This window comes from Podarcis gaigeae (assembly GCF_964106915.1).
Source record: "Podarcis gaigeae genome assembly, chromosome: 15".
NCBI classification, from domain to species: domain Eukaryota; kingdom Metazoa; phylum Chordata; class Lepidosauria; order Squamata; family Lacertidae; genus Podarcis; species Podarcis gaigeae.
This window is the reverse complement of record NC_139692.1, coordinates 44,339,289-44,365,843: the sequence shown is the minus strand read 5'-3', so window position 1 is coordinate 44,365,843 and position 26,555 is coordinate 44,339,289. Positions and strand designations below refer to the sequence as shown.

Below are 26,555 nucleotides of genomic sequence, written 5' to 3'. Positions count from 1 at the left end.
TCATAGCTGTACAATGTTCTCATAATTTTACAATAGTAATAATTAGGGCTGCAGTGCACCAGTCAGTGCAGATCTGATCTTTATTTTGGCGGTTGAATAGGAGGCAATCAACTGAATGGCACCTTTTATTATTTTGATTATTGTTATTCTCGTTTTTTCCTTAATTTGTTCGCATAAGCAAAATGGCTTTTACACAAGCCTTTTTTACACCAGGATAAGTAAACATGCTGGTGGCCAGTGGTGTTTATTGTAATGAGGATGTTTGAAAGATGATGGGTTGTTCTTCTTTTGATTTTTATGATGTATTTTGTGTTTTTATATTGTGCTTTTATGCTGCGAACCGCGGGAGACCTGTGGGTATAGGGTGGTATACAAATTTAATAAATAATAATAATAATAATAATCTGTTGTGTGTTGCCTTTCAGCTAAATCTATCCTTCTCTGCGCACCTAAGTTGTGTTTTCCTTGAGGTTCCAGTGCATGTGTGTCCCGTTCTCTTGAACCCAAAGCACCTTGTGTTTTCCGTGTTCCTAAATGCTTAGGTTTGGCGCATGTGAGAGCCCGCTTGGCATAGTGGCTTGGGTGTCAGACCAGGGCCAGGGTTCAAATCTGCCACTCGGCCATGAGTCTCTCACCTTGGGCCAGTCAGTGCCTCTGCCAGCCTCACCTGCCTCACAAGGTTGTTGTGGGGCTAGAACTGGGTGTGCCACATTGGGCTCCTTGGAGGGAAAATGTGGGGTAGCAATGCAATGCAATGAATACATAAATAGTACAGAATTCCTCCCCTCCTCCTTTTTCCTGCATGCCTTCTCCAGAGTGACCCTAGGAGCCGATCAGCACAAAGGGCAAGAAGACTTCATTTTACTGTATTGGCTAAAAAGCCCCCCTTTCACACCCTGCTGCAGAAAGTGTCGTGGGTCTCTGAAACATAACCCCAAATCATTGCACCTCTGATCTTGTACCATTTATCTATTTTAGCATTTCGAAACGGAAGACTACTTTGGGGTGCCTTGGCAGAAAGGCTGTGTATAGGCACGCTAAAGAAATAAACAGCAAGGAGGATGAATAGCAGGATATGGGCTTCCCTTTTGGGGCGGGGCTTCTGCAGGGGTCCAGTCCCCAGATTGCTCTTGCCAGTCAGTGTAGACAGTACTGAGCAAGATGGACCAATGGTCAGAGTCAGTAGAAAACACCTCCCTATTTTCCTGCTTTAAGAATAATGAGGACTAGGATCTTTTTTTTCCTAGGGGAAGGGGCGTAGCCTGGTGGCAGAACACCTGCTGTGCTTGCAATGGGTCCCAGATCTCAATCCTCAGTGGTGCATCCAGGTAGGACAGGGATAATTCCCCCATCTGAAACACCCCCTCACAGAACTACAATTTCCAGAGTGGTTTGACAGCCAAGCCCTCTTCCCAGGGAACTCTGGGAATGGTAGTTCGGGGTGGGGGCAGGTCTGTTTACAACTCTCAGCACCCTGAACAGACTACAGCTCCCAGAAATCTTTTGGGGGAAGTGCTATCATGGTGCTTTGCTTGTATTGTGTAGACATGGCTATAGATTCCATATGGAAGGATCCCATAGGAAAACACTTCGTTTTTATGGAAAGCACACTGCCTTGGCCCATATGCACCCACTTGGATGCTTCGATCTGCGGAACCCGTTCCTCATCTGTACATGCTCAATTTTGTGTGTGGAACTTTGGAACTCCCTGCCTATTGAAACCAGGCAGGTTCCTTCACTGCACTCTTTTCAGCACCTGCTAAAAACATCTTTCCTTAGGTCTACCTAGAGGTTTGGAAAGCGGATGGGAGTTTTCACCTGTTTTTAGTCTGTTATTTTAACTTTCCAAAAGTCTAAAATTACTGTTTTTAATATTTCTTAATGATAGCTTTGTTTTCTGTAAACCATTTTTGTTTTGTTTTTGCCATTCAGCGGTATATAGATTTTTTATGAAATAAATAGTAAACAAACAAACAAGCTGGGAACTTTAAAATGAAGATATTTTATCTGGAACCCTCTGCTTAATCTGGAACCAGCACTGACACCCCTCACCCCCAAGAAAGGATGTTGCAAGAACACCAGGGCTGTCCACCCTCAACAACTGCAGGCAGCACCTCTTATTTTTTCAGCACTGGGGTACATTTTAGCGGGTGGGGTGTGTGTGAACAGCAACACCTCAGTCCTCTCGTAATCTTCATTTACCCCAATTGCAACACTTGAGATGGCCGGCTGCTGCCTGTAGGACACAATTCAATCACAGCACACCAGATTCTTCCAAAACACCAGTTTTATTCATTAAACAATCCAAAAGGTCGGTTCTTTCCCCTCAACCCCCCACCCCTGTTTCCCCTCCCCACCCCCAAAAAACAGGCTGAACAACTGAGAATTTTGCTCTATTTTACACTCTACAGGTAAAAATCTTCCCGCATGGCTAGGGCGAGGGCAGCGAGACAAGACCCCTCTTCCCCAATCAGATGCCTAGTCCACCCTCCCACCCCCAAGAGCCCAGCTGGAAAGGCCCCTTCTCATAGAGAAGGGGTCCAGACATACCTGGTTGGCTAAGCAGACGAGGGGAGGCGAGGAGGGGCTCTGGGAGGGGGCCTTTCCCCCGAAACCCACCACCTAGGCTTGCCTTGGAGGGTAGTTGCTGCAGACAGAAGCCAAGGGGCTGCCCCATATCCCAGAGATCTAATGCTGGCCCAGAATCCAAGGTTGACGTAACATTCCCCCTCCCCGCCAGTTTCCAGAAGAATTTTGAGCCAGCTTTGCAGAAAATGCATCAGGGATGTGGGGTGGAGACTGGCAGCTCCCTGCTATTGCTCCCCACACTCTCCCCAGGTAAGAGGTAGGAAGGGAAGGGCCAGTTGGTTGTGCAAACGGAAGGTGCATTAGCCACATTCAAAGCGTTTCTGCCCAGGTCATTTCCCTTTCCTCATCCTTCCCCGTCCCTCTTTCCTTTTATGCTGCATCCATATATGTTGCACATAGACTCAAAGAGTTGTGTGGGGTCCCAAGGGTCATCTAGTTCAACCCCCTGCAATGTAGGTATCACGGCTATCATTAAATTAAAAAATAAATAAATTCTAATTAAATACATAAAAGCGCCATGCCAGCAGCAGAACTCGATGAGGACTGGTGCGTTGTGCTGTGAAATAAGTGTGAGTGTGTGTGCAATATCCAGGCTTCCCATGCAGAAGGGGGAAATAATTGGACTCTGGGCTTATGCGGTGCTCTGTTTGGTGGGGAAACGGAATGAGTATGAACTCTCCTGCAGGAATACTGTGGCAGCCGAGGGATACTTTGTGCTGACCTGCTGGACTTGGCAAGGGGCTAGTAGCCTTCAAGAGCCCTCTCCTCCTCCATGAATTCGTCCAATCCTCTCTTAAAGCCATAAAGGTTGGTGGCCATCACTACTTCCAGTGGGAGGGAGTTCCACAGTTTAACCTGGTCCTGAATGTTCCAACGTATATAATGTGTAATGAAGCTTCTGTTCTGTTTGTTGTGATTGCATGCCATGCAGGTGTAAGGAAGAGTAGGAGTCAGGGCCTGCGGGACCCTGGGAGCGCTGTGATAGAGGCTTTTGATAGATGGGTGGGGCAACCCACCTGTCAATCACCTGCACCATAGGACTGACAGGTGGGCTCCCTGCCTGTCAAAGTTCACCCATTGGGACAGGTAAAGATCTGCCCCCTTGGGCCAAAAAAAAGGGTATCTTTCTTCTGGATTTATGCGACACAGGAGGAGAACAGTTTCCCAGCCAGAGGGCAACCCTTCTTTTAAAACATCTGCACTGGTTGGCAGTTCATTTCTGGGCCCAATTCACGGTTCTCATGTTGGTCAGCCCTAAATGACTCCTGCTCCAAGTAGCTGAAAGTCTGCCTCCTTAGCCGACAGACCCTCTTGGGTGCTGAGATCAGAGGAGGAGACCCTCTGGGTGGCTCCTTTGCCCTCAGAGGCTTGTGGGTGGTGGTGGCGGCTCAGGGCAAGAGGGCCTTCTCTGTGGTGGCCCCTCAGTCACGCAAGGAATTCCCTCCCTGCAGAAGTGCACCTTCAGCTGTCGGCAACTGCTGAAGACACACCCTGGCTTCACCCTGGCTTTTGACACCTGACACCTATGTCTTTAGGACCCAGTTCTCCACATTTCCACTTTGAAAGTCCTCATGAAAATTTATCAGCCTTTCAGCACAGCTGCCTCCCGGTAGCTACATTTGTTTTACCTCACGCAAACAGCTCAACAAAGCATCCGCCCCACTCAACTCGAAACAATGCCCATTTGCATGTTATATGCCCTGGCAACTGGCATGCGGACTTTGCCCATGTGTGTATATATGCATTTCTTGCACCCATTACCCATCTGAGGGAACCGCCTTGCAAAATTCCGAGACGTTTGAATTTTCGAAGAGCTGTTGTTGTTTTCGGTTCAAAAAGCATGGATTGTGTAGGCGCATCCAGAGTCGAATTTCAGCCCCATCTGGAATAAACTGACTTTTTCCCTTGTGCAGTCAGACACCTTGGTCACCTGCCTAGGCTCTGTTCCAGCCTTCTAGGGCTGGCCCCTCCTGGGTCACAATTGGCCCACACTCCTCCCCAATGACCCATAACCCTCCCACAACCAGGCTTCTAAGGTGGGTCTGGGAAACCTTTGCTTCCCGTTCCCAGAGCACTGCCAAACTATAACTTCCATTTGCCCCCAGCAAGCATGGCTGATGGCCAGGGATTAAGGGAGTTGTAGTTCAGCAAAATATGGGAGACTAAGGTCCCCACACTTCTTGTAGGGCCTCCTTAGAGGGCAGCGTGGGAGGCAGAGTCTATGCCCCACTTGTTCAATCTCCCCCTCTGCCCCCCAAAAGGGAAGACTCACAAGAGGGGTTGGTGGGTGTTAAACATCTCCCTCCCCTATTCATGTTACCTTCTCAATTTTATTTTATTTTTTAAAAGTCCTTGTAAAATTCCTGTGTGATGTTTTGAACCTTGAGTTGCCGGTCCTACAATTTGGGGGCTTTTCATTTTTCACTTCTGGTAATCTCAGGGCCTGGGGCCAAAAGGGTGGGCTAGCACCAGAGACAAGAGGTTGGACCTGCAGTTCCTGCAAGGAGGGGGCAGGAAAATGCCCGTTCAATGGTGCAAACACCAGTCTGTGGAGGTGGAAGTGAAGAGGAGGCAGGAGATGCATCTGGAGCCCAGGCTTAGAATTTTCGGCATCCAAACGAAGTGAGGGCTTCAATGGCCATGGAGCCACCTCTAGTAAACCAAGGATGTGATACCGTCTCCAATAAACTATGGCAGTGGAGCCGCCTCCAGTAAACCGTGGCTGTGGAGCCCCCTCCAGTAAACTGTTGTTGTGGAGCCACCTCCAGAAAACTATGGCAGTGGAAAAAAACACAAAAAACTATGGTAGTGGAGCCACTTCAAGTAAACCATGGCTGTGGAGCCCCCTCTAGTAAACCATGGTAGTGGAGCCGCCTCCAGAAAACCGTGGCTGTGGAGCCGCCTCCAGTAAACCGTGGCTGTGGACCCACCTCCAGTAAACCGTGGCTGTGGAGCCGCGTCCAGTAAACCATGGCTGTGGACCCCCCTCCCGTAAACCATGGCTGTGGAGCTGCCTCCAATAAATTATGGTAGTGCAGCCACCTCCAGTAAACCATGGCTTTTGGAGCTGCCTCCAGTAAACCATGGTTGTAGCTAAGAATGAGGCAGGGAGGTTTGAGAACGTGGTGTTGAGGAAGGGATGGCATCCAACGCAGGCTAGTTGGTGGCCGGATGTTTGGGGGTGCAGCATGCTGCAGGGAGATTTTGCCCCTGTTCCAGCGCTAGGCTCTGAGGGTCAGGAAGCCTTGGAATCGGGGTAGGGGGAAGGACACAGAGAGAAAGTATGCTGGCCGCCAGCTCACACAGGACCCTGATGTTCCTTTCCCTGGGAGTCTGTCTGTAGGGCAGGGTGGGAGGTATTTACAAGTCCTTCTGGGTGTGGGTCAGCCAGCCACGGAGTCAGTCAGTCGTCGAAGGGAGGGTGGGTCGTCGTAGGGCGGCCGTGGTGGTGGTTCGGAGAGCAGGGCCTGCCCCTCCGGCTCCCCCCTCGAGAGTGGCGCCTGCCCTAGATGGAGACTTCATACTCCCGGACCTCCTGGAGAGAAAAAAGCCTGCAAAGGGTTGGGCACTTGGATTGATGGGACCAAGGCAGGCGACCCACCCACCCTGCCCCACACCCTCCCCTCGGCTGAGGCGTAAGGAAGTGGGGGGCAGAAAATGAGTTCTGCAGGATCAGGCCAACGCACTGCTCTCATGATGGCCAACCAGCTGCCCTAATGGGAAGGCCAGCAAGTGGGATTTGAGCCCCAGAGCCCTCTCCCTTCCTGGGGTTTCCAGAAACTGTCATTTCTGCCTCCCCTTGTGGCTTGTAGTCCTCCCCTCCTCCTCCTTCTCCTCGTCCTCCTCCTCGTCCTCCTCCTCCTCCTCCTCCATGAATTTGCCTATCCCTCTTCCGGAGCCACCCAAGTCGGTGGCGATCCCTGCAATCTTGTGGGAGGGAGTTCCGCAGGTTAACCCTGCCCCGCCTGAAGAAGGGATTCCGAATTTCTCCGCGCTCATAAAGGGGAGGGATTTGGCACTTACTCCGGTCTCGTAGGTGGGGTTGTCGAAGGCTGAGTCCACCGTGATGTGATCGTAGGGGTGGGAGCCCGAGAGGGGCAGCTGCAGCGATGGCTTCCCTTGGTGTCTGGGGTGGCAGGGAAAAAGAGGCATTAATAATAATAATAATAATAATAATAATAATAATAATAATAATAATTTATTATTTATACCCTGCCCATCTGGCTCGGCCTCCCCAGCCACTCTGGGCGGCTTCCAACAAAATATTAAAATACAGTAATGCATCAAACATTAAAAGCTCCCCTAAACAGGGCTGCCTTCAGATGCCTTCTAAAAGTCTGGTAGTTGTTGTTCTCTTTGACATCTGGTGGGAGGGCGTTCCACAGGGCGGGTGCCACTACCGAGAAGGCCCTCTGCCTGGTTCCCTGTAACTTGGCTTCTCTGTCCGGGCAGAACGATGGAGGTAGAGACGCTCCTTCAGAACAAGAAAGGACCTCCCCCCCCCCCCCCCGTGATGCAGTGTGTCCACACAGCCACGAGAGCTCACCTGGAGATGTACAGGTAGACAGCACCAAGGAGGAGTCCCACAGCGGCCACTGGCAGGAAGATGGCGAAAGCCACGTTGCTGCCCTGCAGGGGGTCTGCAGCGGGGGCCACTTTGGCCACGGCTGGGGAGGGAAAGAGAGGGAGGCGGTCAGTGGGAGGGAATGGGGGCCAGCCGAGACTCTGTTCCCAGAGGGGGAAAGAAGCGTTGGTAGGTAGGGCCCTGATGGGACAGGTAAGGCAAAGAACCCAATGGTGGGCGGAACCAGAGCCAATAATAATAATAATAATAAATTTATTATTTATACCCCACCCATCTGACTGGGTCTCTCCAGCCACTCAGGGCGGCTTCCAACCAAATATCAAAAACAATACAGCGTCAGACATTAAAAACTTCCCTAAACAGGGCCTCCTTCAGGTGTTTTTTAAAAGTAAAATAGTTGTTTATTGCCTTGACATCTGCTGGGAGGGCGTTCCACAGGGCAGGCGCCACCACTGAGAAGGCCCTCCGCCTGGTTCCCTGTAACCTCACTTCTCGCAGTGAGGGAACCACCAAAAGGCCCTCGGCGCTGGATCTCAGTGTCTGGGCTGGATGATGGGGGTGGAGACGCTCCTTCAGGTATACAGAACCGAGGCCGTTTAGGGCTTTAAAGGTCAGCCCCAACACTTTGAATCGTGTTCGGAAACGTACTGGGAGCCAAGGAAGATCTTTCAGGACCGGTGTTATGTGGTCCTGGCGGCTGCCCCCAGTCACCAGTCTAGCTGCTGCATTCGGGATTAATTGCAGTTTCCAAGTTACCTTCAAAGGTAGCCCCACGTAGAGCGCATTGCAGTAGTCCAAGCGGGAGATAACTAGAGCATGCACCAGTGGCAAGATTGGGTCTCATCCTGCATATCAGATGGAGCTGGAAGACAGCTGCCCTGGACACAGAATTAACCTGCGCCTCCATGGACAGCTGTGAGTCCAAAATGACTCCCAGGCTGCACACCTGCTCCTAGCTTGGTCCCCACCCTCCTCCTGCTCCTGGCTTAGTTCTACAAGAGGCAAAGCTGAGACTGCAGAGGAGGATCAGGAAGCAGTCAGCCCCAGAGACTGGCAGGCAGCAAGAAGCCAGTTTAGGTGGGAGCTGCCATGGGGCGGATATCCGATTGGTTAATTAATTCATTTATTTCTTTTCATTTTTCTTCTGTGTTCATACCGCAGCAGGTTAGGCTGAGACAGTGACTGCCCCAGGGTCACCCCCAGTGAACTTCATGGAAAAGTTGGGGGATTTAAAGCTTGCTGTGGGTTAAACCACAGAGCCTAGGGCTTGCCGCTCAGAAGGTCGGCGGTTCGAATCCCCGTGACGGGGTGAGTTCCTGTTGAGTTTGAAAGCACATCAAAGTGCAAGTAGATAAATAGGTACCGCTCCGGCGGGAAAGTAAACAGTGTTTCCGTGCGCTGCTCTGGTTCGCCAGAAGCGGCTTAGTCCTGCTGGCCACATGACCTGGAAGCTGTATGCTGGCTCCCTCGGCCAGTAAAGCGAGATGAGCACCGCAACCCCAGAGTCGGCCACGACTGGACCTAATGGTCAGGGGTCTCTTTACCTTTACTCCCCCAGGTCCTCCTTTGACACTCCACTTTCTCTTGGTGGGTTTTGCTCAAAGGGGCCATCCTCTGCTGGCAAAGGAGCTACGTAGGACCTGGGTGTAGGGGAAGGGGCGCAGGGGGGCAGCAAAGAGGTCTGTGGGTCGCTAAGAATACTGCCCTCGCTCTGGGGTGCAACGGTCTCCCTCCTTTCCCTTTGCCAAAAGAAGGCGACTCACCGTCCAAGTTGCGATTTGTATAAAACTCATCGTAGGAGGCTGCAGAAGGAAGGCGGAGAGAGGGAGAGGGTAAAGGGCAGAGTTAGGGTGCCATAACTGACTGCTGGACTACTGCAGGGGAGGGTAGCCCCAGCGACCCCCCCTGCTCAGCTACGCCACCCAGAGGGACTCACCCGCTTTGCAGAGTGGAGGGGAGCCGCTCCACTGGGAAGGGTGGCCGGGCACGCAGCGGAGGGTGGCGTCGCCCAGGAGCACGTAACCCTTGGTGCAGGAGAAGCGCAGGCTCGCCCCGGCCTGGTAGAGCCTTTTCTCGGGGTTCTGTGCCCCATGGTCGGGGCTGCCTGGGTTGTGGCAGGGCTCGTAGACCTCCGCTGAAAAGTGCAAAACTCCCGTTTATTTCTTACCATTTATATCTCAAAGCAGCTCTTCCCCTTCCCTCCCCTCTCCCGGCCTCCCTGATTTTATCTTCCCAGCAGCCTTGCAAGGTAGGCCAGGCTGAGAGATGAGCTTCTGTGTGGCTGAGCAGGGATTCGAACCCAGGTGAGGGGAAAGACTCCATCAGGCAAGGCCTCCTTCCCATAGCTGTCAACTTACAGATTTGAAAATAAGGGAGCAGCAGCCTCGAAAATAAGGGATCAGCAGCCAAAATAAGGGATTTTCCGAACACAGGTATGTTCAACTTCTGAGCCCCTCCGAGCCAAAGGCAGAAAGCCCAGCCAGCAGCCAATGAAGCCTCAAGCAGTGGTTCCCACAGCGCAGCAACCCGGCAAAGGGGATGCAGCAAGGAAAACCACATCACCTCTCCACTGGGAAGCGCTGAGCAAAGGCGGGTCCCCAGGCAACGTGGCTGATTTGATCGGCACAAGGCATGAAAGCTCCACCCCCCAGTCGTTCTCAGACTCCTTATTGGGTGAGCAACGCAGCCAAGCAACACAGTTGGAGCCTCCCTCCTCCCTGGCCGGCAGGGAGGGAGGGAGAGGAGCTGCTTCCTTTGAAACCTGGGAAATCTAAGGGACATCATCAATAAGGGACAGCAGCGGGACACAGCGCTGGGATAAGGGACTTTCCCGCCAAATAAGGGACGGTTGACAGCTATGCTCCTTCCACCTGCCTTGCCCCACCCTCTAGTCTCTGCTTCTCAATTTGTATTGTATTGTTTTATGTACTGTGGCTTGCCATTGTTTTACTGATTATAGTTTAGAAATTATTTATTGTAACTGTTGAGTGGATTTCTGTTTAACTTTTATATGTTATCATTATTTAATAATATTCTAATTCTACACCAAATAATATTCTACACCAAATAATATTTTGGTGTAGGCTGCCTGTTTTAAAGTTATGTTTTATTATCACATTTTTGTATTGCATTAGATTGTTATAAGATCTACATTTTTTGTTTCTTCAGCTTGTAAACTGCCTTGCGTATTGTAAGATAGAAAGACGGTATACAAATTAAAAATGATGATGACGATGGTCTCCCAGATCCTAGCGTGACATGAAACTATTACACCACATAACTGTAGCATTGGAAGGGAGCCAAAGGATCATCTAGTCCAACCCACTACAATGCAGGAATTGCAGCCGAAGAACTGAACCACCACTGGCTTTCGGTGTGGGGACTTAGGACTTTGTACTGGGCTCCAGATGTTTTGAATTGGAAAAAGAAAACGAATCTTCAAAGCTGGTTACAAGGCGCCTATCCCCCTAGAAGCCAGATTAAAATGACAGAAATTTGCATATTATTATTTGCATAAATTAGCACGCCGGTCTATTCTCTCCCTTCCTTTCATTACGCAGGAGAGAAAGAGAAAAGGAAGGCGGAAATGGCACAGCGGAGGGAGATAACACATACCCCAGGTGCAGCGCCGACGCAAAATTATTCAGAAAATTATATCCGGAGCTAGATACTCGAGGCTGCATTGTGGGTGAGCCTGTCTTCGCAACCAGATTAAAATGCACCCAGTGATATCTTCTGCACAGCAGAGGAAAGTTTCGTTAACAACAGCTGGTCCCAAATCTTAACGAGCCCTTGGGTCGTATCTTTAGAGCACTGTGATGCCTCTTTAAACAACCATGGCTTCTTCCCCCAGAGCATCCTGTGAATGGTAGTTTCTTCAGGGTGCTGAGAGTTGTTAGGAGGCCCCTATTCCTCTCGCAGAACTACAATTCCCAGAGTTCCCTGCGAACAGGGATTGGTTGTTTAACCACTCGGGGAGGAGAACAGGGGAAACAACTCTCAGCACCTTTAGTTCCCAGGATTCTTTGGGGGAAGCCAGGACTCATTTTGCCCAAGCCATTGAAATTAAGGGAGATGGTCTGCTGCTAGCCCAGAGATGGAAGGAAGAAACAACCCAGACCAGAGAAGAACGGCAAACCAAGTTGACGGACTGTGCCCAAATGGCAAAATTAACTGGGAAGCTCAGAAATGAAGAGGACAACAAGAACTTTAAAAAAGAATGGGGGAAGTTTACGATCTCTTTACGAGAACGTTGTAGGCAGGCTAAAATATTAGCAGGATGTTTTCACGACACTTGTAAACTAATGGAAAGTGTGGATAATTTGGAAGGATAAAACTTGGATAGTATTGATATGCCGCTGTAAAGATTATCATTGTGACCCATGGAAGGGATGGGGAGAAGTCAGGAGATTCAGAGTAATCTTGATATTTGGATTTTGTATTTGTTGTTGTATGTTTACATTTTTTAAAAAATCAAATAAAAATTTAGAGAGAGAGAAATTAATGGAGATGGCTCTTGTTCTTGGCAGCTGCCTGTCCCGAGAGACAATGGAGTGTACCTCCAGAGTCTTTTAAGAGCCTATGAACATAAGAAGATCCTATTCGATCAGACAAAAGAGGGTCCATTTAGTCCAGCATCCTGTTCTGAAAGGGCCCAACCAGATGCCTCTTCTGGTAAACCCAAAAGCAGGATTCAAACGCAAGAGCAACTCTCCCCTCCTGTGGTTTCCAGAAATGGCGATTCAGAAGCATTTCTGCCTCCAACAGTGGAGGCAGAGCAGAGACATCAATAGCCTTCAATAGCCCTCTCCCCCTCCATGAATTTGTCCAATCCTCACTTAAACCCATCTCATTGGTGGCTACTGCTGTCTCCTGTGGCAGGGAGTTCCACAGTTTGCACTTAGAATCATAGAATTGTAGAGTTGGAAGGGGCCGTGAAGGTTCTCTAGTTCAGCCTCCTGTGATGAAATTAATGGACCTTAAGTGAGAGCTGCCTGCGAATTTCAGTGGCTCTAATTTTTTGCGGGAAGGGGAACTGAACTGGGGAAGCCACAGAGACCCTGTGCAGCTTACGAATGCACTTGGGGAGACGGTCGCTCCATTTCGGACCCCCGGCTTGCCGATCATGGCAGGTGATCTCGCCGCTGCCCGCCAGGGCGTATCCCTTGTCGCAGATGAACTGGACGGTGGAGCCCACGGGGAACTTGTTCTCGGAGACCATGCGCCGGCTGTGGTCCACATCTCCTGGGTCCCGGCAGGTGGTCACTGGAGAGGGAGAGAATGGGGCAGCGTGGTGGGTTGTGAAGGGGCAGGGTAGCTCAGTGGAGAGCTGCTGCAGGTCAGTGTCAGCACTGCTGAGCTCAAAGGACCCAGCTGAGATAAGAGAATTCCCAGTGCTTCTGTTTAAATCAGCCTTTGAACTGGAATCTTGGCAGCATTTTGGGAGGGAGAACCGTAGTTCTGGGCCAGAAGTTCCCAGCTTCAATTTCCGACAGCAGCATCTCAAGGTAGGGCTTGGGGGGAAAGGCTCCCTGCCCGAAACCCTCTTGGAGAGCTGTTTCTGCCGGTCCATGCGGACGCTACTGGGCTTGATGGAGCCACAATCTGACTCTGTACAGTACTAGGCAGGAAGCAGCAGCAGCATCACAAACGCCAGCAGGGGGAGCTCTTGCCTCAGCCAATTGAAAATTCCAGTTTGGACACATAAGAAGTCTTGTGGGCTCCTCCGGAGAATAATTATGAAGAGCGATTTGAGAAATTAAAGCCATCGTGTTGGACACTAGATGGGAAAGAGCATTCCTTCCAAGGAGAGTGGAAGGATGTAACTGGGATCCTCCTTCTCAGGTGTTCCCCTGTTGCCCAGACAGCAGGGTCTTTCCGCTCCCTGACAGATGAGGCCAATAGAGATGCATATTTTCATTTCATTTCATTTCATCTATACCCCACTGGATTGCAGAAAAAACCCCAAAACCTCAACGTGCTTTACAAAACAATAAAATTATCAGTAAGAAAAATTACCAACAGCAATTGTAGTGTTTCCAAAAGTTAGAATACCAATAGACTAAAAACAAGTTAAAACTTGCATCAGTTTTCTTCAGACCTGAAAACAAGAACATTTTTATCAGTTGCCGAAAAGAGGACAGTGAAAGTGCTTGCCTGATATCAATAGGCGGGGAGTTCCAAAGTTGTAGGCGCTGCCACCCTATAACATTGAGTTCTTGCAAATTTGGAAAAGGGATTATGTGGCAGCTGGAACAGAGCCAGTTCCACCGATTGAGGCATGTCGAGTGGGTAAGGCTAGTCCCAAGTTGTTAAAGGCTTTCTGTTCTCATAGTTCTCGACCCGGCAGCAAATTGGCAGACAGTAGAGATCCCTGAGCAGAGCTGTGGTGTGCTGACCAGGCCTTCCTCTTGTCAGCAATCGTGCTGCAGCATCCCGCACCGACTGCAGCTTCCACATCAAGAGGAGAGGAAGCCCCACATAGAGTGCATTGCGGTAATCCAGTCTTGAAGGTAATCCAGTCTTCCAGAAGTGGCTCCCTCTCCCCCACGCAAGGTAGGGTTAGGCTGAGAGAGACAGCGCCTGGGCCGAAACCACCCAGCTGTGAGAATGTTCAGGGTGGCAGGAGAGGACATATTGTTCATTAATATCCTTCCTAACTTGCGCTAGCAAGTTCCTTTACTTGGCAGAGCTAACATTCCCCTTTACACAGCACAACAGATAGCTGGTTGCAGGCTCGTGTGAGCCTCTCACTATTATACAATTCAGTCTGTCTCAGATTGAATTGTATGTTCCTGGTAAATTCCCCTGAATCCCTCTTAAAAAGAATAAAGATGCCACAGTATTTGCTGTTTAGTTGTTTAGTCGTGTCCGACTCTTCCTGACCCCCTGGACCAGAGCACACCAGGCACTCCTGTCTTCTACTGCCTCCCGCAGTTCGGTCAAACTCATGCTGGTAGCTTCGAGAACACTGTCCCACCATCTCGTCCTCTCTCGTCCCCTTCTCCTTGTGCCCTCCATCTTTCCCAACATCAGGGTCTTTTCCAGGGAGTCTTCTCTTCTCATGAGGTGGCCAAAGTATTGGAGTCTCAGCTTCAGGATCTGTCCTTCTGGTGAGCACTCAGGGCTGATTTCCTTCAGAATGGAGAGGTTTGTTCTTCTTGCAGTCCATGGGACTCTCAAGAGTCTCCACCAGCACCAGAATTCAAAGGCATCAATTCTTCGGCGATCAGCCTTCTTGATGGTCCAGCTCTCACTTCCATACATCACTACTGGGAAAACCATAGCTTTAACTATGCGGACCTTTGTCGGCCTCAATCTTATTTAAAGTCAATAAAGAAGTAAAGTAAAAGAAGTTTACTTACATCAGTCCACAGTTGGATCCCTGAAGGCAGACTTAATTACAAATATGTACATGTGGATCTACCCCATATAGGGAATAATCCCAGTGCCTCTGCTAGCTGAAAGCAGAGCAGAGCCTTTCTAGCTAAAAAGCTGGTCCAACGAAGAAGGAAGTGAAAAAGAGAGAGAGAGTGCTGCGTGGCTCGTTCTTTTGTTACCTGGACAGGTAAGGTCACGCCCACTTTCTATCCCATGCAAAAGGAAGGATGCTCCAGCCAGGAGGACCAGGAAGTTTCAACTGGCTGGACCAAGCATTCCCTCACATGTCTTCTCTAGGAAAACAAGTAATGTTGTACTTGACTGCTCTCATGGGTCACATCCCACAACAGCAAGCTTTGTGGCTGAGCAGGGATTTGAACCCTGGTGTCCGGGGTCTTAGGCCAGCCCTCTAAATCCCGCAGTTGCAGGATCTGGCTGGCCACCTCCTCCGCACCCCCTGGCTCACCTTGCTGGCAGGAGGGCAGGTCCCCGCTCCACATCAGGTCCCAGTGGCACATCAGGAGTTCGGTGCCCACCAGCTCATAGCCAGGGTAGCAGTGGTACGTGACCACGGTGCCGTGGACCAGCTCCGGGTGCGACATGGTCTTCCAGCCATTGGGGATCTCGGGGAGCTCAGGGCAGGTGTCATTCCGGGGAACCTCTGCAGGGAAAGAGGCCGGGAGCAGAGGTCAGGGGAAGACCCCGGAGAGGTGGGCAGAGGGAGGGGCCAGGCCAGGCACTCTCCAGCCCTCTCAGACCAGAGACAAGTACAAGATGTATGTATTTGCAGCAATTGTTTGTGTTTCTGTTCACCGTAAAACATTTCCTTAACAAAAATGGAAATTTAAATACGATACTTACAGATTGTAAATGTATACACTTTCAACATTTTTTTTTTATTTAGTTTTTGATCCGAGGTGCATAATTTTGGTTTTCAGATTATTTCAGGAAAAAGATCTGCTGTTTATTTCTAGGTACTTCCTGTACCGCTAATTTAATTGCATTTGATAATCTTTTAGCCAGAGGTGTCTTAGTTACAGAAGATTGTATGCCATACTCTCTGACGTTTAGAAGACATTTGATGGCAGCCCTATTTAGGGAAGTTTTTAATGACTGATGTTTTAATGCATTTTTAATCTTTTGTAGGAAGCCGCTCAGAGTGGCTGGGGAGGTCCGGCTATATGGGTGGGGTATAAATAACAAATAACAAATAATAATAATAATAATAATAATAAATTTTGGAAGGAGGGACCCTGTGGATCATCTATAGTCCAACCCCGTGCAATGCAGGAATATGCATCTGTCCCTTACGGGGATCGAACCTGCAACCTGGGCATTATCAGCGCCATCCTCTAACCAGGTGAACTACCGGTACATGCACCTCAACACATTCAGATTTAATATTATTAATATTATTTTATATTTATTTATATCATTAAGAAACAAATAAATAGCAATAACATTAAGACTATCATCTATGTATCTATCTATTAAAAACATATTAGGAAGAACTTTCTGACAGTAGTAGCTATTTGACCAGGGGTAGGTAACCTAAGGCCCGGGGGCTGGATCCGGCCCAATTGCCTTCTCAATCCAGCCCACGGACGGACCGGGAGTCAGCGTGTTTTTACATGAGTAGAATGTGTGCTTTTATTTAACATGCATCTCTGGGTTATTTGTGGGGCATAAGAATTAATTCATTATTTTTTCCCCCAAAAGTAGTCCGGCCCCCCACATGGTCTGAGGGATGGTGGACCAGCCCACAGCTGGAAAAGGTTGCTGATCCCTGTATTTGACAGTGGGCCAAACTCACTCGTGATGTTGTGGAGGTTTTTAAGCAGAGGTTAGATGGACATCTGCTGGGGATTTTTTAGCTGTGATTCCTGCATTACAAGGGGGTTGGGCTAGATGACCTTTGAAGGTCCCTCCCAACTCTACAAATCTATGATTCTGTGAGACCAAAGGCCTATCTCATGGGGGTGGCAAGGAGGAAGAACTTTGCTCGCCTTGCTTCGTGGTCCACCTTCCGGGGAAAGGTGGGCGGGGCGAACACATGGTGGGCGGGGCCAGGTGTAAAAGTGGGTGGAACAACTGGCAGGACTCCTCCCTTTAGAATCACAGAATTGAGAGTTGGAGGGCACACCAAGGGTCATCTAGTCCAACCCCCTGCAATGCAGGAACCACAGCTAAGGTCTGTTTGATCTAGCTAAATTTCCTGGGAAGGCTCTTCAACTTAGACAAGGTCTTGCAGCCTCCCTCATGACTTGAGCTTTTGTGTTTTGTAATGTGCACCTTGGTATATGCCAAGTTTTTATCCTTCTGCATGATTCTGGTGCGCATTTCATGCTTATAGGATTCTGCATTTGGCTGCCTTGTTAATAAATTTGAATTTCTTAAATTGAGCAGCAAACACAAGCCGAAGCAAATTGTATTTTCTCAATTTCTGAGGGTTATATCCGGAACAGACCAACTGGAATGAACGCACCTGGGAGACTCAGGTCCATTGATTTCTGTGGGTCTACTCTGAGTAGGACCCAGTTGGATGCAATCCTGATTTCCATCTCCTGAATATGCCCCATTCCCCAAGAAGGAAACCAAGAGAGAATCACAGAGAGAAATAGAAACCTGTTTTCCCCCCCTTTCCCCGCCAGGGCAGTGCCTTCCCAAATTTCAGGGGTTTCTGCACGTACCTGCAAAGTGGATGATGAAGCCATGCTGATAGCCCAAGACGCTGCTCCCTGGATCCGACTGAAACTGGATGGTGACGTCAGCCATGGAGGTGTACAGCTTGAACCGCCGGTGGGGGCCAGAATATTGGCCCAGGATCCTAGCCGTCAAGTCGTCCCCGTCATAGAAAGTCAGCGCGTCTCCTTTGCCAAGGCGTAACCTGAAACGAATTGTACAATTGTAGGTTTGGAAGGGACCCCACAGGTCATCTAGTCCAACCCTCTACGGTGAAGGAATTGCAAGATGGCTACAGCTCTGCATTAGGGTAAGTAGCTAGGACAAGCCTTCTCCTCCTCCTTGAATCTGTCCCATCCTCTTTTAAAGCCACCCTGTTGCCTTGTGGCAGGGAGTTCCACAGCTGAACAATGCTATGTGTCAACCTGAAGCCAATTCCCGTGGCTGAAACTTGTACGATTGAACTGACAAAATATTCTTTCAGGGGGCTGCAGCTGTGCAGCTTACAAAAAACCTTGCAAGTTGTTTTGAGTTCCTGCTGCAGTAGGAGAGCCTGGTGCGAATACTGCATTTCAGGGGGCTTGGACTTTGGCTCACCTGGGCTCCCTTCCAGCTAGACAGTTCTAGGATTCCGTGAATCGATCCAAACAGAGGCACAACTCACACTTGGATGTCCAGCATGATCCGCTTGTCCTCTTCCACGTGGAGACCCCAGATGCAGTCCTGGCCCTTCCCATAGGGCTCCGGCCAGTTGGGGGACAAAACCACCCCGGCGGCGTCTGTGATCTCCCCGCTGCACACAGCTGCAGGAGAAGTGTGGAAAGAGATCAGTGGGGCTGTGTTGTGGATGGCAAACCCTGAAGAATGTCACAACTTTGTGGCTTAGGGCCCTCGTATTTACGGGACCGCCTCTCCTGGTCTGCCCTGCAGAGGACCTTAAGGTCCATGAGCAACCATAGTTTAGAGGTCCCGGGCCCTAAGGAAGTCAAACTATCCTCTACTAGGGCCAGGGCCTTTTCAGTGATGGCTCCGACCTGGTGGAATGCTCTATCCCATGAGACCAGGGCCCTGCAGGATTTAACCTCCTTCCGTTGGGCCAGTAAGACAGAGCTATTCCGCCTGGCCTTTAATTTGAATTCAGCCTGATCTTTTATTTCCCTTCCCTCCCCCTCTCCTTTTATGAAGATCACCCACTATGAGACCCCACAGCTCATTCTCCCCTGGCCTCCTTGCTGGCTCAAGTAGGACCAATTCAGCCAGCTAGCCCTGGGGATTATCTAATTGATTTTTTATTTTTATTGTTATTCATGTTTTTATACTGTATTTTATGCTGCTTTTATAATTAAGTGTTTTAAAGTGTTTTAAATTTGTTGTTAGCTGCCCTGAGCCTGGTTTTTGAACCGGGAAGGGCAGGGTATAAATAATGCATTATTATTATTATTATTATTATTATTATTATTAATTGCAGCCTTTGCAGGCTGGGGAACTTCCTTGTGCCACTGATCAGAACAGGGCTTGCAATCGGTGCTCAACAGCAAGCCCTGCTTGCAAATGAACCACTAGGATTTCCCTTTAAGCTACGGTTGCCATATTTTAAAAAGTGAAAATTTTGCTTTTGTTTTCCTTTGCAAAATTTCAAAGAGAGAAGTTTGTGAGCTACTTTTATGGAAATTCACCAGAATATAGACATGAGTTGAAAAATCGCAAAGAAGAGAGACGTTTGTGAGCTATTTTTATGGAAAGCTGGCAAAAACAACATTGCTGACATGAGTCGCCATGCATCCGGATTTTCCCGAACATTTTGGCCAATTTCCACCTGGACACTGCTTCCGACTGCAGTATCCCGGGTGTACCCAGGAAATTTCAGACGTATGGCAACCCTACTTTAAGTTCCTGGTTGTTCCTAACCCTTTCCAGTATGCCAGAGTAGGACAGAACAACCTCCCGGAAATTTGGGGCATTCGTTGTATTTTACTGTTCTTTTGATCGATAAACCGCTTAATTGCAATGGCTGCTAAGCATGTGACCTTGACCTCAACAATACAATAAAGATCAACTATCAGTTTAGAACGATAAAGATCAGAAACGACATCAATATTTGCGAACGCATTTTGTTCCGTTGCGTGTTTTGAAGCAAAGGTAGGAAAGCCTTCTAAGCTGGGGGCCGCCTTCTCTTCTGAGCAACCTTCCCAGGGCCGCGTGTCTGTGGTAGGAGGAGCCTGAGGCAAAAAGGGGTGGAGCAAGAGAAGAAATACAGTCGTACCTTGGATCCTGAACGCCTTGGTACTCGGACGTTTTGGATTGTTCCGGTTTGCAAATGTTCTTTGGAACCCGAACGTCCGACGGGGCTTGTGATTCAGAAGCCGCGCTTTGGTTTCTGAAAGTTTTGGAAGTCGAACGGACATCCGGATCAGATTCCGTTTGACTTCCAAGGTACGACTGTATTTACCGTATTTTTCGCCCTATAAGACGCACCAGACCACAAGAGGCACCTAGTTTTTGGAGGAGGAAAACAAGAAAAAAAATATTCTGAATCTCAGAAGCCAGAACAGCAAGAGGGATCGCTGCGCAGTGAAAGCAGCAATCCCTCTTGCTGTTCTGGCTTCTGGGATAGCTGCGCAGCCTGCATTCGCTCCATAAGACGCACACACATTTCCCCTTACTTTTTAGGAGGGAAAAAGTGAGTCTTATAGAGCAAAAAATATGATACTTTCGAATGGTAGGCTAGTTTCCATGTTATTTATCCTACATCCTCTGGGTCTAGCCACAACTGGCCTGTGGCCCCCAGAAGCCGGCCAATGCGGCCCCCGTAAGCGGCCAAAGCTTTCCAACACGGCACCCACCTCGGCAGGCCGGCTCAGTCTCGTTCCATTGGGGGTTGGTGGGGTCCACACACTCAATGATGACGGAGCCTTGCTCCAGGGTGTATCCCGCCTCACAGGCAAACTCCACGGTGGTGCCCACGGCGTACGTCATGTCACTGGTGGTGAAGTTCCCGTACTTGACGAACGGCTCATAGCAGTGCCCGGGTTCAAAGGCTGGCAAGGGGCAGCGCGCGCGAGAGAGGGCATCAGTCAGAGAGCTGGCTTCACGTTCAAGAGTGTTTTGGGGTCTCCTAAAGCAGGGCTCAGGGACACGGGTGACTTTTACCCAAATCCCTCGGGAAAGCGAAGGGGTTGGGTGCCCTCTTTCTTTCTGCCTCTTGTGGGGGGGGGGGAAGGGGACCGGTTGGAAATGTCAGTGCCCATGGCACTAACCCCAAAAAAGCATGGCAGCCGAAAGCACTGGTTCCCAAATTGGGTGGTAGCGCCCCCTGGAGGGCAATGCGATTCCCTTACAGGACCACTTACAAGGGGGCAGCAGGGGGCGCTGAAGGTCCAAAGGACCACCGCCTGAGATCACGTGCTCCAGTTACCCGCTTTGTTGAATGAATTAAACTAAATAGCTTTAATTGGATTTGAAATATTGGTGCAATTAATTGCTACTATTTTGAATTTACTCTGCTATTATCTTCCTTAGTGGGTCATGCAAACCACTATTCTGAATAATGCATTTTAATAGGGTGGGGGCACTGGGGGGGGATTTATGGAACCCAGGGGCCCCCTAAAGGTTTGGGAGTAGCTGTCCTAAAGGAATAAGCCCAGCGCCTTGCCCCGTGTGCCCTCTGGCAACTCACCCTCGTAGCGCAGGGCCATCCCAGCAGCCACCCCGCTGCTGTCGGTGGTCAGCTCGATGAAGAAGCCCCTCGCGGTGCTGACCAGACCCTCGATGGGCAGGTACTCCACCTCATACGAGTCGTACACGGGCGGAGCCTCAATGTCGTTCCCGTTCCGGATTATTAGCCTGGGAGGGGGGAAAGGAAGTGGCTTAATCCCAGCATGATTAAGAAAAAGAAAGGTCAGAATTGCAAAGTTTAATTGGATGACCCTTGGGGCAGGGGAGGACTTTGGACTTTCATAATTCAGGGGAGGACTTTGGACTTTCATAATTCAGCAGCGCCCTGTGTCAGGGTTAGGGTTAGGCCAAAATTCAGTGTGTGTGTCAGGCCCAAATTCAGTGTGTGTCCCGCCTTCCGTTCTGCTCAACTGCGGCCACCACGCTGCCCTAAATCCACTTCTTCGTGGCCTCCCTGCCCACTCTGCAATTCTATTTTTCACCTGAGGTTTTTAAACAGAGATCAGATGCCCCCCCTGCCAGCGATTCTTTAGGTGTGGTTCCTGAATTCGCAGGGGGTTGGGCTAGATCAGTGGTTCCCAACCTTTTTTGGGGGCCATGCCCCACCTAAGTATCTCTAAAATAATAATAATATAATAATAATTTTTTATTTATACCCCGCCCATCTGGCTGGGCTTCCCCAGCTACTCTGGGTGGCTTCCAACAAAATATTAAAATACAGTAATGCATCAAACATTAAAAGCTTCCCTAAACAGGGCTGCCTTCAGATGTTTTCTAAAAGTCTGGTAGTTGTTTATTTCCTTGACATCTGGTGGGAGGGCGTTCCAAAGGGTGGGTGCCACCACCGAGAAGGCCCTCTGCCTGGTTCCCTGTAACCTCACTTCTCGCATTGAGGGAACCCCAGAAGGCCCTTGGCGCTGTACCTTAGTGTCTGGGTAGAACAATGTCACCACCGACATATAATTCTTATTATTCAAAAAGTGAACTCCTATTCACGTGGAGGAAGGCCATTCACTGTTAACTCATTCTCGAATTGCCCCCCTTAAAAATTAAATTGCCCCCCCACGTGCGTGTGTGACCCACGTTGGGGACCCCTTCCTACCATACAATTTATGATTCTATAACCCCACCCAGGGGCAGGCACAGGGATTCAGTGTGAGATCAGCCCCAATGTCCTGGGAACAGCTGCCCCATGACCGCGTCGTCCTGAAAACTCAAGGTCTCTCTCTTTCCCAACCTGTCGTCGTCCTCGGCCAAGGAGACCTTCTCAAAATGGAGGTGCAGCCGCTGTCCCTGGGGAGCCTCCAGCAGCCAATGGCAGGTCAGGTTGTTGCTGTAGTTGGCAGGGTAGCCCGGCGAGACGATGCGCCCGGTTGTGGCGTTCCGGATCACCCCACCGCATGACGCTGCAGAGAGAAGGGACGCGTCAGTGGGGCTACAGGAAGGGCTCCCCCCCAACAATATCAATTTATTCACTGCCATCCACATTCCTTACCCATCCTACATTGCAGGGTTGCAGAGCAGGCCCCAGGTATGTAAAAATTGCAATATTAACCTTAAAAGAAAATGTGATAAAATGATGTATAGATGGTACATTACGCCCGTAAAATTACCGGTAGCTAAAACGTACAAAGTTAGTAATAAATGTTGGGAATGTAAAGAAAAAGAAGGAACATTTTATCACATGTGGTGGGAATATGAAAAAGTGAAAAACTTCTGGGAAATGATATATAATGAGATGAAGAAGATGTTGAAATATACATTATTAAGAAACAGAAGCATTTTTACTTGGCATTGTAGGTTGATGATATAAACAGAAAGGATTGTAAGTTATTTTTGTACGCAGTGACGGCAGCAAAAATATTATCGGCACAAAATTGGAAGCAAGAAGAATTACCGACGAAAGAAGAATGGAGGGTGAAAATGATGCACTATGCAGAATTAGATAAACTAACAGGAAGGATTTGAAACCTGCGGAACAGAGATTCTCTGAAGACTGGACTATTTGAAAAGCAAATGGACTATCTGAAAAGCAATTGTGAGGAACAGATTACGCTAGAAGGTTTGCAAGAAGTTTTGTAAGGTGAATTATTTGAAATGTTGCAAAAAAGATAATGAGGAGAATTATTAGTTAAAGATAACTAAAGGTCATAGGAAATTAAGAAATGCATAATAAGTGATAAGGACGGAAAATCATCAGAGGTGTTGACGGAAGTCCAAAAATTATTGTATAAGATGAGACGTTTTGTTGTATGAATGATAATTAACATGTTTAAAACTAATAAAAATGTATATATACAATGGTACCTCGGGTTACATACGCTTCAGGTTACATACGCTTCAGGTTACAGACTCCGCTAACCAAGAAATATTACCTCAGGTTAGGAACTTTGCTTCAGGATAAGAACAGAAATCGCACAGTGGCAGTGGGAGGCCCCATTAGCTAAAGTGGTGCTTTAGGTTAAGAACAGTTTCAGGTTAAGTATGAACCTCTGGAACGAAGTAAGTACTTAACCCGAGGTACCACTGTATATGTAAAAAAATTGCAATATTAATATTAACCAGCAGAGGCAGCCCTGAGCTAGAGGATTCTGAGTTTCCTGTGGCAGCTGCCTCCATTTGCCCAACGGTAGGGAGAGGTCGACCGGAGAAGCTTGCTGAGGTCAGATGCCCTGCCAGTTCCCAAACCCACAAACTGCTCCCCCCCTTCCTGTCCCCTCTGGCTTTGCTCACCGACGCAGGTGGGCTCCCGGGCGCTCCAGAAGGGGTGGGTGGCGTTGAGGCAGGTGAGGCAGTGCTGGCCCTGCAGCTGGTAGCCGGTGGCACAGGAGAAGCAGGCGTGGCCGCCCGGGTGCACGCTGGTGACAGAGACCTCCCCGTAGGGCGGGCGCGTGGGGAACACACAGCTGAGCAGGTAGGCTGGGAAAGGAAAAAGAGACGGGGAGAGTTGGGCTGTGCAGTGGCGTAGCGTGGGTTGTCAGCACCCGGGGCAAGGCAAGTAATTTGCGCCCCCTAACCCCCAGATGTTGCGCCCGGTGCGCCCGGCCCCCCCTGCACCCCCACGCTACGCCACTGGGGCTGTGTACATTAAAAACCCATTTAACACACGCACACATTCCCCAAGGATCCTGGGAACCACGGTTTGCTAAGGGAGCTGGGAAATGTAGCATTGTGAGAAGTCAAACTACAGTTCCCAGGATTCTTGGGCTGTGATTTAAATGTACGGCGAGTCAAATAGAGCAGATTAGGGTGAATTTCCAACAAATTCCCCACTGAGAGAGAATCAGATTTGACAAGGGGTGGGTCTACGTGCAGGGGGGAAAACACACTATAAACTAGTCAGAAATTAGATTATAACAAACGGGGGAAACCCTATGCAAAATGGCTTTTAAATATTTCCTGCTCTCTGGTGCCATCTGGTGTTGCATGTTTGTAGCACATCCAAATTGTTGTTGCTGGCTGAGTTCAAGGTGTGATGTCGTTTATTTATTAACTCAACTTGTATTGGTTATTATTAATAATAATTTATTACATATATATACCATGTTTCCCAAGGTTCTCACCTCCCCATTTCATCCCCTGCAAGGAAGGTTCAGCTGAGAGTTCAGCGGCTGGCCCCCCTGGCTGAGTGGGGATTCGAACCCTGGCCTCCTCCAGGTCCCCAGTTCTAACCACTATGCCACACTATTCAAGTAAATACTGTGTGCCTAAAATGGCTCTCGCACACACCACCTCGGGAGGTGGCGGGCTCTCCTTCCTCAGAGGTTTTTAACCTGAGGTAGGACAGCTACCTGCCAGGTATCCTTTAGTTGCGGTTGCTGCATTGCAGGGGGGTTGGTATGGATGACCTTTGGGGGCCCCAACTCTATGATTCTATGATTGGAGTGAACAAATGCAAAATCAATACATCATGACAATAACTCTCAAAATACTAGACCGTCTCAAAACAAAATATGAAATTATGTTGTGTGTGCGGGGGAAATCCTTAAAGTGAAATTAAGAGGTAGAAGTCAGGGGAAAAGAGATCAATTGTAAAAAGACACAGTTTTTCTCTGCTAGTCGAATGAAGCAAAAGCTTAATCTGGAATTAGTCTGACACCTTTTTTATGCCCAGAGAATAAACAATAAATATATATATATATAAATACTGGGTGGTCTCTCAACTAAGTCCTCCTCAGAACAGGCCCATTGAGATTCACAGAGCCAAACTACCAAATTCACTTCAATGGGTCTACTCTGAGTAAGGTTGCCATTGCATGTGACCCATTCCATTCATACAGCTATTTAGATGTTTCTTTCTTTATCTACTTAAAAGTGATTTGCTGCAGATTGGTATGCAGGATTAAAGGAACAGAATTCTATTACCGGTATATTTTTTACAGATTTTTTTGGGGTAAAGGCTTTAAATATTTAACTACTTCAAGTGATTTGCTGCTCCAGATTTAAATATAAATCTATGTGTATTGGGAGTGGGAGGGGGTTGTTAAAGGAACATCATATTATATTTATACGTCTTTTTTTAAGGCTTTAAATATTTATTTCTAAATTCAAAGTGATTTAATGGAGATTTTAAATGCAAAGCTATGTTTTAACAGCAATAAGGAAATAAACGCATGAACACAGCCCTATCTGGGATCGATTTTGTCTCTGAATATGACAAATGGGTTCTATGTTGTGTGTTGGTTGTTGTTATTTATTTCACTTATTTATTGCAGCGATATCCCATCTTTCATGCAAGGAGCACGCTGTTCTCATGTATTTTTTTTTAATCTTCACAACAACCTTGCGAGGTAGCATTGGCAGAGAGAAGGTGATGGGCCCAAGGTTATTTGTTGTTGTTGTTTAGTCGTTTAGTCGCATCCGCCTCTTCGTGACCCCCTGGACCAGAGCACGCCAGGCACTCCTGTCTTCCACTGCCTCCCGCAGTTTGGTCAAACTCATGCTGGTCACTTCGAGATCACTGTCCAACCACCTCGTCCTCTGCCGTCCCCTTCTCCTTGTGCCCTCCATCTTTCCCAACATCAGGGTCTTCTCCAGGGAGTCTTCTCTTCTCATGAGGTGGCCAAAGGATTGGAGCCTCAGCTTCAGGATCTGGCCTTCCAGTGAGCACTCAGGGCTGATTTCCTTCAGAATGGAGAGGTTTGATCTTCTTGCAGTCCATGGGACTCTCAAGAGTCTCCTCCAGCACCAGAATTCAAAAGCATCAATTCTTCAGTGATCAGCCTTCTTTATGGTCCAGCTAGTGATGTATGGAAGTGAGAGCTGAACCATAAAGAGAGCTGGACCAAGGTTATTAGAAGGTGCAAATACTCCTAACAGATTCCACTGGCCACATGTGCCGGAAGAAAGGGCACAGGCAGTGGTCAATGCCAGCAGGGGCAGACCGTGGGGTCTCAAATTTTAAATTTTGCGGGGCATCAAAATTTGGCTCCTGGCCACCAATCACCTTCCATCTGACATCACGGTGACATCACGCCGAGGCTCTGCACCTATTGCGGTTGAACCGGTCGAAATTCGCCTCTGGTGCCAGTTGCGAGAAAGGCGGTTGTGTGTGTGTGTTGGGGGCTTCAGCTGTTGCAACAGGGTGTGTCAACATTGGCGGGGCGCCCTGTGGGGCTGGGAGACAGGTGTATATATATATATA

At 48.8% G+C, this 26,555-nt stretch overlaps 1 protein-coding gene across 4 annotated transcripts in view; it reads right to left on the bottom strand.

Annotated features, from left to right (window-relative positions):
- Nucleotides 1-2,269: 2,269 nt before the first annotated feature.
- Nucleotides 2,270-26,555, bottom strand: part of SEZ6 (seizure related 6 homolog) — a 109,075-nt gene continuing 84,789 nt past the window's right edge. Inside the window, exons 5-18 of one of the 4 annotated variants that reach the window (XR_014558463.1) lie at nucleotides 23,645-23,830; nucleotides 22,149-22,317; nucleotides 20,913-21,079; nucleotides 20,080-20,274; nucleotides 17,901-18,039; nucleotides 17,245-17,441; nucleotides 15,021-15,215; nucleotides 12,248-12,439; nucleotides 9,111-9,308; nucleotides 8,938-8,976; nucleotides 7,136-7,256; nucleotides 6,613-6,715; nucleotides 5,661-6,140; nucleotides 4,148-5,435 (exon numbers count right to left, since the gene is read on the bottom strand). Coding sequence is in view for 2 of the 4 variants with exons in the window: in XM_083715062.1 (XP_083571188.1) it covers nucleotides 6,108-6,140; nucleotides 6,613-6,715; nucleotides 7,136-7,256; nucleotides 8,938-8,976; nucleotides 9,111-9,308; nucleotides 12,248-12,439; nucleotides 15,021-15,215; nucleotides 17,245-17,441; nucleotides 17,901-18,039; nucleotides 20,080-20,274; nucleotides 20,913-21,079; nucleotides 22,149-22,317; nucleotides 23,645-23,830 (1,934 nt within the window). In the remaining 2 variants the exon portion in view is untranslated. Of the gene's footprint in view, nucleotides 6,141-6,612; nucleotides 6,716-7,135; nucleotides 7,257-8,937; nucleotides 8,977-9,110; nucleotides 9,309-12,247; nucleotides 12,440-15,020; nucleotides 15,216-17,244; nucleotides 17,442-17,900; nucleotides 18,040-20,079; nucleotides 20,275-20,912; nucleotides 21,080-22,148; nucleotides 22,318-23,644; nucleotides 23,831-26,555 lie in introns of all 4 variants that reach the window. The other 3 variants (XR_014558464.1, XM_083715063.1, XM_083715062.1) reach the window with 3 other exon arrangements.